At 52.5% G+C, this 9,549-nt stretch overlaps 2 protein-coding genes and 1 long non-coding RNA gene across 5 annotated transcripts in view; 1 reads left to right on the forward strand and 2 right to left on the reverse strand.

The window, feature by feature from the left end:
- Positions 1–448: 448 nt before the first annotated feature.
- HEXIM1 (HEXIM P-TEFb complex subunit 1) lies at positions 449–2,754 on the reverse strand. Its single transcript, XM_024760570.1, has one exon. It carries the CDS (start codon positions 2,108–2,110, stop codon positions 1,067–1,069), a length of 1,044 nt encoding a protein of 347 aa, XP_024616338.1. The 5' UTR covers positions 2,111–2,754; the 3' UTR covers positions 449–1,066.
- Positions 2,755–6,784: 4,030 nt separating this feature from the next.
- ACBD4 (acyl-CoA binding domain containing 4) overlaps positions 6,785–9,549 on the reverse strand; it is a 7,616-nt gene continuing 4,851 nt past the window's right edge. For all 3 annotated transcript variants that reach the window (XM_024760569.1, XM_024760568.1, XM_024760565.1), the window contains one exon: positions 6,785–7,474. In XM_024760569.1, coding sequence (XP_024616337.1) covers positions 7,367–7,474 — 108 coding nt within the window. In that variant the 3' untranslated portion in view covers positions 6,785–7,366. The remainder of the gene's footprint in view (positions 7,475–9,549) is intronic.
- On the forward strand, positions 7,419–8,341 carry LOC112410140 (uncharacterized). Its single transcript, XR_003005346.1, has 2 exons — positions 7,419–7,559; positions 7,659–8,341. It is a non-coding gene; the product is annotated as an uncharacterized LOC112410140 (long non-coding RNA).

Below are 9,549 nucleotides of genomic sequence, written 5' to 3' on the forward strand. Positions count from 1 at the left end.
TGGACAATTAGGGTTAAGTCCTTGGAATGCCCCAAATGGCCATTTCCTCTATAAATATAATATTCTCTACCTCTGAATATTTTAACATAAAGAGCTGCCTCACAAGTTTATCCAACCATTGCTTGCACTAAGAAAGCAAGAGGTTTACGAAGAGCCTTTTCCAGGCGTCCGAGAACTCCTTCCAGCCTTATTGGGAGGAGAGGGGAATTACTAAAACCACACTTGTAGGAATGAAATAAGGTTGTCAGTTGTCTAACCTGACAAACTGCCAAATTAGGCTCACGTTTTTGTTAATAGACTTTTGAACGGCTATTGAGAAGCAGAATTAAAATTTTAAGCTGCTGATTGTAGTTACTTTCTACTCCCCAAACACCCAACACTGGTTTATTTCTCCAGCATCAAGAAAGAAAACCAAGGCACTAGAAAACAAGCACACTTAAGTACTGAAGATAATTAAATCTTTATATTTTGCCGGAACTGTATATTGTAGCACACTAAAACCCATTCAAGGGAAAACTGGGCAAATTGAAAATTCTCCCATTAAACATTGTTTTTTGAAAATTCTCCCATTAAAGATTGTTTTTTGAATATGGACAAATTAGATGATTCCTTTACCCCCCCAAAAAATGCAATCACATAAATCAGTATTATTCTGAATTAGCTCTAGAAATCACACTGAAACTACATTACATTTACAAATATTAAATTTATTATAACTAGAATGAATTGAATGGTTCTCAGATTTGGCCACCTTATAGCTCCATTTAAGGAGGGGATTTTTAACAGAAAAATGCTTTATAACTTGGTCAAATTACACATTAAAAAAGAAAAACTCCTAAAAAGGAAAACAAGAAAAGCAACCCTTCAGTTTCACATAAGTAAAGAACAGGAGAAAGCACACAAGCTACATAGCTAAATTTACCAAACCAACCAAAGCCAGGGGGGATTTCTTTTCTGATTATGTGTCATAAAAAGGTCCACTGTCTTATATACACATGTATATAATGTTACATTCCGTCACTGTAAAAAGTCCCCTTTGCCCCCCTCCCCCCCCAAAAGTTTCAGTCTAGTCTCCAAACTTGGACAGCGGTGCTCGCTCCTGCTGCCGGTGCAGTTCGTTCTCCGTCAGCAGCTGGAGGTTCTCGGCGCGCAGCCGGTCTAGCTCCAGCTCCAGCTCCCGGACCCGCGCGTCGTCGCCGCCCAGCCGCTTGCTTTCCAGCCGCAGCCGGTTATTCTCGTCCTCCATGCGCGAGAGGCACTTCTCCAGCTCCAGGTACTCTTTGATGAGCTCCTGCTTGCTCATGTTCTGCAGGCTCTCCGCGTGGTACCGCTCGTAGGTCTCCGAGAAGTCCCGCTGCAGAAACTCGCTGCCGTCTCCTCCCATCCCGTCGCTGCCCCCATCCTCCTCGCCCGCTTCTTCCATAAAGTCCTCATCGCTGGTGTCGTCAGATTTGGCAGCGGCCCGTTTGGGATAGAGGCCGGTTTTAAGATCCGGCTCCTCCTGGTCGTGATCATCCATGAGGAACTGCGTGGTGTTATAGGGAGCCACTGGCTGGCCCTTGGCGAACATCTCGGCTCGAATCCTCGAAGCTCGCAGGCTCTGTTTCTCATCGAACTTTTTCTTCTCCTCCCAGGTCAGCGTGTAGTACGGTTTCCAATGCCGCTTCTTCTTGGAGGGGCGTCTCCTGTGTTTTTTCTTGCCCAGCTGTCTCTGCTGCTGTCCCCACGCCTCCTCGCCCCCTGCGGTAGAAGCTCCCAACTTGTTGGCCTTCGGCCTCTGTTCCCCTCCCGCCGCCGGCTGGGGGGCACCGCCAGCGGACAAGTCGTCCCCATTCTGGCCCTTCTCACCCGCTTCCGGACAGCTGGATTCTGGGCAGACCTGGGTCTGCATGGGAGGCTGCTGGAGCTCCAGGCTCCCTTCCCCGCCCAGCCCCGGAGAGCCACCCGACTGGGGGGACGCTCTCGATTGCCACCTACTGTCCTCCTCGGGCACCCGCTCCTCCGCGCCTGGGGGGCGGTCAGAGTTCGGCTCTTCGTGGACAGCAGCAGCACCTGTACAGTTGCTAGTTTGAGGCTGGTGCTGATACTCTGACAAGAGTGGCTCGGCCATCGCTAATAGAATCCTCTTCTCGGAGTTTGAAGAATTTTGGCTGTAAGTCCTTAAGGAAAAAAGGGTTTTCTTTTCTTTCAAAAATGTCCAGCACAGTCCTCTTCGGTCTGTAATTCCTGCAGTGATGCCTTCAGCCAGTCCTTCTGTCAGCAAACTCCAGTTGCAATTTGGGGGCGCTCAAGTCAGTAAAGGGTTAAGGGCCCACAGCGCGGCCGGCTAGCGGGTCCAAGGGGGTGCAGCAGCAGGAACAGTAGGTGTTGTGCAGAGGGGGGTGGGCCTCAAGCCTCCCCGCAGAGCGCCCCCGCGATCAAGGAGTTGGTGGGCAAGGAGATTAGGTTAAATCCAACGGGCTAAACCCAGCCCCGAAGGGGTTAAAACTACCCGATGACGCTGACTCCGAGGGGCCGGATCCACAAAGGGTTAAATCCCCTGCCGCAGAGCCCACAAGGGGTTAAAGTCCCAGAGCCACCTCCTCCCACTTCCACGGGTGTCGCTCCAACCCGTGCTCCCACTTCCCTAGGCCCGGCCGGAGCCTCAGCCGAGGACAGACAAACTCATCTCCCCTTTGGCTCGATGCTCTGCTCAGCTCAGTTCTCCTCCGCCTCCTCCTCTTTTTCCTCCCTCCCTCCTCCCCCCTCCGACAGCTCCTCTTCCGCCTCCTCCCCCAACTTCCCCTCCCAACCTGCCTCTCCACCTGCCAACTTCCAACTGCTGCCTCCCAGCCCTCTGCGCCCCTTTTATATTGAAGACGGTCCGCCCCGCCCATGCGCATGCGTAACGGAGTCCCCATCGCAGGAAGCTGGGAGTCGTAGTTCCCATCTTTCAGGCCCGCCGTCCTCTCGCGCCGTGCGACGTAGCCAATCCCAGGGCGCGTCGGGGGCGTCTTCCAGGCCACCTCCTTCCATCGTTTATCCCTCGCTAGAGGAACGTGAGCGCCCATTGGTCAAGAGGCACATGTCTCGCCGAGGAAGGAAGGCCGATCGCAGAGAAGATGGGGCGGGTTCTGGACCATACCATTCTGCTTCAGGAATACGAGAAGATTCGATGGCCTATGAGGGCCCGCACAGAATATTTTTATGAAAAGGTGCGTCTTAAAGGCTACTATTGTATTCTGTCCTCAGCGGAAAGGTTCTGAAGGTCATAAACACTTGTTAGCTAAAGCAAGAATGGTTTACTCCTAAAAAGTAGTCCCTAAAGTGTAAACGAGGATTTAATTCTGTAAAGAGAGATATTGGCCCATGGCTAATAATTCTCGATTCTTAAAATTATAGGAATGTCTTTAAGGTGTGTGGTTAGTGACTGGGATTGACGTTTGCGGAAGGATATTGTGAACACATTTTTGTTTAAAAAAGCGCATGAAGAAGTAAACAAATGAAGAATAAAAAGTGCCGCCTTAAAGGGACAGTGTGACTGCGTTAGGGCAGCAACCTCGGACTAGGCCTCGGAAAATGAGAAAGCAGGTTCGAGTCCCGGTTGACGTCCGCCTTCGGACTGGTCTCGGCACCCTTGGCCGAAAGTGGCCGAGTCCCAGCCCCAGCGTAGTCCTTCTGGGCCACCGCCGCCTCAGGGGCCAGTGCAAAATGGTGGGCCGTGACCGAGGCTCTCGCCTGGGCCGGGAAGCACCGGGTGTGCGCCCTGGGCTTCCCCGAGACCCGGCCTGTAAGGCCTCGCCCCCTCCTCCCCCTCCCCGGGCCTCAGCTTCTATCGAAGAAAATGGTCTTCTGGGGCCGTCTTGGTCTCTTCAGTTGGGAACCGACCAGGAAATTTTCCTAAGCCCGGACAGGAGAGTCCAGGGCTGCTGCTGAGCCTCTTTGTTGGGGGAGGGGTTCGAAGTTAATACTGAGTTGAAATAATCAAGCCTGGCTAGTCGAGAGAGAAAGGGGAATCATCCACAGAGGCTCTTCCTTGTCAGTGGGCGCTGGGCAATACCGGGAGGGAAGCAGAGCCAGAGGCTTCCGCAAGGAGGAAGCCTTGCCCAGAAATGGAGGCAGGGGGATTCTGGCCCAGAACTGTGGGACAGATTCATGGCGGAGTGGAGGGGGGCGGCGACATAGTCTCCTTGTGAAAATTCTCCAGATTCCAAGCTCCCGCCCAAAGGACAGGAGCCGGGAGTAGCCCAAACCCTCCGCCCAATTCACTTAGGCCTAAAATCACCCCGAAATCTCAGTTTCTCCCACTTGCCATACGCACAGTGACCCGTTCTATTCTTACTGTTCTTAGTATTTCTTCCTCAGCTGCCGTGTATTACATTGCAACCGCTTTCCACCGCACAACGTTCTTTTACACACAGAACCATTTGCCCCACCACAGCAGCCCAGTGAGTTAGGCAAGGTAGGGATTATTGTCTCCATTTTAGAGATAAGACATCTCAGAAATTGACTTGTCCAAGGTCACATGACAATTGAGTGGCAATTTCAGCTAAAGCGAAGGTCTTTGTGTGTGACCCCGTGCCATTTTTCTTTCACAAACACAGAATTCCTTATTTTTCATAAGAACGCTAGATTTGGTTCCTTTTCATCTCCAACAGCTTCAGCCTAATTCAGGTCCTTATTTCTTTTCTTTTTCTCTCTCTCCTTTTTTACCCTCTCCCCCCCCCCTTTTTTTTTTTTTCTGGCTGCACCACACAGCATAAGGGATCTCAGTTCCCCAACCAGGGAATGAACCTGGCCCCCTGCAGTGGAAGCGGGGAGTCTTAACCACTGGACCACCAGGGAAGTACCCCAGGCCCTTCTTCACTTAGCAAACATCGGATAGAAGGGCACAATGGTGAATAAAATGTCATCCTTGCTACTCAGGTAATGTGTAGCGAGGCCATCAAACCACAGTAAGCAAGTGAAGAAACTCCTGGTAGGAGCTTGTGAGCCAAGTTGCTTAGGAGTTGAGAATTGTGGACAGGTTTCACGCAGGAGGTGACTTCTTGGCTGTCTCTGAAAGACGAAGCATTTTCAGGCAGAGTAGCCTGAAGTAGGGCATTCTATGAAGAGCAAGCATCTCATCCCAAGACAGGTCTTGTCTGGGGACTCAGGAGTGCTTCTGTGGGGTAGTGGTGATGGGTATGCCCAGAGGGAGAGGCAAGCAAGTGTGACCCTGAGGCACATCCAGGTGTTTTGAGGTTGAACATCCTAGCCTGTTTTCCCTGGGCTTCCAAGAACTCAGGTCTATCTGAAAGCCTGCCCCTCCTCTGTGCTCCTTCATCAGTCACACAGGAGGCTTCCCGGGAGCAAGAGCTGCCTCTCACACTGGGAGCTACCCGAGGAAAAGAGTCTTTGCAGAGAACTCGACCGAGAGTCAGAGACTTCCAAATTGTTCCATTTTCAGACGCCTGAGGGCTCCTGGGTACCCTCAGTCAGGGGGTTTGGAAGGTAAACTGAGCCCAACCTCAGTCTACTGGACAGGGCTCAGCTATATGGACTCATTTGCCCTATTAGGGGAGGGGTGGCCAGACTGATAGTTCGTAATTCTAGAATTCTATGAAAGGAGGCCACGCACCTTGATATTAACTGAGGTTTAACTCTTTGCTAGGCATTTACACTCCTGGTCATTTATTTTTTATTTTTTAAATTTTTTTATTTTTATCTTTGGCTGCGTTGGATCTTTGTTGGATGTGCGCGGGCTTTCTCTGGTTGTGGCAAGCAGGGGCTACTCTTCGTTGCGGTGCGCGGGCTTATTGCAGTGTCTTATGTTATTGCAGAGCACGGGCTCTAGGCGCGCGGGCTTCAGTAGTTGTGGCGCGCCAGGGCTCGAACCTCTGTCCCCTGCATTGGCAGGCGGATTCTTAACCACTGTGCCACCAGGGAAGCCCCTGTCCTGGTCACTAAAACCCCTGGAGTGCCTTATGATGAAGAGATCTTCATCGTTATCTCACAAAGCAACCCAGGCTCAGAGCAGTTAAGAATCTTGCCCAGGTCACACAGCTAGTATGTGCAACTGGTGGAGCTGGCTTCCGCCCGACTCCTGCATCCCCAGCATCAATTTGGTCCCTCCTCCACTGCCCTCCAGTTGTCCATCCTTAACACACGGGTTAACTCAAAATTTCGGAGCCCCAGCAGTCTGCAGCAGCCAGCGACCCCCGGAGGTCTCTGCACACTCCGGCACTGGGCCCACCCCGACCGGGGCTCCCGCGCAGGGCCCCGCCCCCACTCCTCGGGGAGCGGCGGGAACGAAGCTCCCGCCGGCCTTGGCCTTCCAGAAAGTTCCCTGGGAAAGCCCGAGCACAGAGGTCACCGGGAGGGGGAACGGGGAGCGAGCAGCTGAGGAGGGGGAAGGGGACAGTGAGCACTTCTGGGGCCGGGATCTCGGCCCCGACCCTACGCCTGGCGCGCGGAGCAGGGAGTAGCCGCCCTCCCCTTCGGGCGTGGACGGAGCCTGTGCCCGCGCCCCGCCGCACTCCTCTCCTCCCGCCACCCCTAGCTCGCCGGTTCCCTCCCCTCGGCCACGACGGGGCGGGGGGCGGGGCCGCGGCCTTGGCCCCGCCCCCACCGCGGCGCATCTCCTCCGCCTCCGTTCCAGACCCGGGGCTGGTGCCTCCACTAGCCCGGGTAGCTGGGAAATGCTTCTGGGACGCCGCCCGCTGGCCTCTCGGGGCCGTCCACGGGCAGCGGGGGAGGGGGCAGGGAAGGGACTTGAGGCTCGCGCGCCCCGGACCCGCTTCCCGCCTCAATCCGTGGCAGCCCAGACGGCAGAAGATGAAGGTTTTATTTTATTTAGTGAAACACTCTTTTGTAAGTTAATGTTTAGTGAAGACGTCCTGAGTATATGTGGGGGTAGGGCGGCCAGGAAAACGGAGCAGACTCCCCTCCCCCGGGGTTAGCTCTCTCCGCCTTTCCCCAGCTCGGTCAGGCCTCCCAGCCAATCATTTTTCCAGGCCCCGGCCCAAGTCCCAACTTGCCCACGAGCTGAGCCTCCTCTGGGAGAGGCTAGGGTGGGAAAGGAGTCAGGTGACCCAGAGGGTGGGGAGGGCAGAGGCTGAGACCCGGCAGCTCCGCCCCTGAATCAGCCGCCAACCCTGAACTGGGGACGTGCACCACACGTGCAGCCTCCCCAGGGAGCCTGAGGTGGTTGGGGGTGAGAGGAGGGGAGTTCTGTGGAGCTGCAGGAAGAGTGGGGTCCTATCCGGCTCCCTATTAGGGGGGAGGTGCCAAGGCAAACACTAATTGGGGCAGGAAGGGGGTGGGAGTGGGGTTTAACGCCGTTCTCCTAAACTCTAGGAAGGCTCAAAGTCTCCTCCGTTGGCTGCAGAGACTCCTCCATTGAGAGTCACCTCTTCTGGGTCCGAAACTGTCGGAAGAGCCACTGGACGATGAAGGGCCACAGGAGGAAGAAGAGCAGCGTGGGAACAGAGAGCCCAGTGCCGGGCCTTGGCCTCTGCCGCCAAGGGGAGAGAGTCAGGAGCCAGCCCGGGCCTCAGCACAGGCTGGGCCCTCCTTCGCAACCTGCTTGCAGAGCTCAGGTGGGAGCTTCTGCCTCCCTCTCCCCAGTCTGAGGTCTGGGGCTCCCAGTTTGTCCCTGACACGTTGAGCCCTAACTCTCTCCCATATCCTCCTCCAAGGTGCCGAGAAGGCTGAAGGCTGGAGAGAGGCTGCTGAGTGGAGAGACTGGCTTCGAGGCCGTCTCCTCTGGGCCACAAAGCAGTGACCCTGTTGGTGTGGCCCGAAGACCCCGTATTGTAAAGGACATGCCACATATTTCAAATGAGGACCCTGGGTGCTCAGATTTTAGTTTCTAAATACCATTCTCTGCTGAATGGAGAAGTGGCAGATTTTAGGTCTGGAGCAGGGAAGGTAGAATTGAATGTGAGACGTCTTGTACCAGGAAGCAAGGAAGCTTTTAAAGATTAATGAGGTCAAATTACCAGAACATAGAACCCAGCTTGAAAGGGTCCCACCAAAGTTGTGACAGCCTGGGCATCAAAAAGAATGATGATTGCAGTTGATTGAAATACTGAGTCTTTAAAATCCATGAGTTCATGATGATACTCAAAGAGAAGGGAAATGTATCACCATTGAGGTGGCTGTTAAATCAACTCCTTACTCTAAAAATAGGTAATTAAAGAGAAAGAATTAAGCACTTATGCTGACTTCCATAAGGCACTGTATTTCAGGGAAATCCTAGATGATCAGGGAAACTCTACAGAAAAATGGCAGCTAATATATGTTAAAGGAATAATAGAATTTAAACGTCAACATTGTTTTTTGTAACCAGTAAATAAATTATTGATCCAGGCAAGGAGTATCTATCAATTGTCAAAAGCTGTATGTCAAATGGGCTTGATGGGGAACTGGACATTCCCTGGCTGCAAGTGGTGGGAATAGACTGTCACCCCTTCATCCCTGCTAGTGGTCCACGCTAAAATCATTCACGGTAGGACATCCAAATATGTGTCCCTTGATGTAAAGAAAGAACATCACTTCTGATGTAATCTGGTCATGTAAACTAGCCAGGAGGCTGTCATCAGACCACAAGAGTGGAACATTCTACAGGACCACTATCCAGTCTCATCCGCAAGTCAGTAGCAAGGAAGAGGGACTAGTCTAGACTAACAGAGTCTTAAGAACAGAGGCTCCTGGCCTGGACAGACAGGGAAGGTGGAAAAGGGGATTTGAATGTGGATTGTGTATTTGATGATATGAAGGAATTACTGTGTGTGATAAAATTTTGTTTTTGCTAGGTAGTAGAATGTCCTATTTTTAGAGATGCAAATCCAAGTATCTCAGGGTGGAAACCTTTAAAATCTTCAGCATATAAAATTAGTAAAAGGTAAACAATAAATAAGACCCTGGGGGGTGAGTGTTGAAAGGTTAGCCGCTGTGGATCTGAGGGAATTCCTGCCAACCTGGCTGACACCCACTGTGCCAAGGGGGTGAAGAGTCACGTGAGTGATTCCCCCGCATCCAGGAACTCAGCCGTCCCCTGCCCCCACCACTCCAGGCTTCGCAAGAACAGACTCACTCAGTGAGTGGTGGATGCCAGCTTTGGTGGGAGACAGACCTAGGGCCACTCCCAGCTCCATTACTTAACATTAATACTAATACTAACAATGAACCCCATTTGAGAAGTCCCCCCCCCCCCGGGCACTGTGGAAGCACCTACATGCATTATGTCATCTAATCCTCAAAGCGGCTCTCAGGCTGTGTACCCTCAGGTAAGTTACTCAACATCTCAGAGCTGTAGTTTCCTCATCAGTAAAAGGGAAACGAAAAGAAAACCTATTTCACTGGTTTGTTTTGAGGATAAAATGAGATAATGCAGGTAATGTGTTTGGCACACAGCTGGGGTTCCAAAAATGGCTGCTGTGATTTATTTTGCAGAAGCAGAGGTGTAAAGGGCAAGCAGACCTAGAAGTTGAGAGGAGGGAGTGAGGGATGCAAGGGCTGAATTTGGGTAGGGCGAGACAATAAATCTGGGAACAGAAGTCCTGACTGAGGGGCAATAGGGACCCG

The sequence above is a fragment of the Neophocaena asiaeorientalis genome, unplaced genomic scaffold (genome assembly GCF_003031525.2).
Source record: "Neophocaena asiaeorientalis asiaeorientalis breed wild unplaced genomic scaffold, Neophocaena_asiaeorientalis_V1.1 scaffold30, whole genome shotgun sequence".
Taxonomy (NCBI): Eukaryota; Metazoa; Chordata; class Mammalia; order Artiodactyla; family Phocoenidae; genus Neophocaena; species Neophocaena asiaeorientalis.

What these genes read in the sequence shown, in the direction of transcription:
- HEXIM1 (XM_024760570.1), bottom strand. Translation starts at nt 2,110, where the DNA reads ATGGCCGAGCCACTCTTGTCAGAGTATCAGCACCAGCCTCAAACTAGC.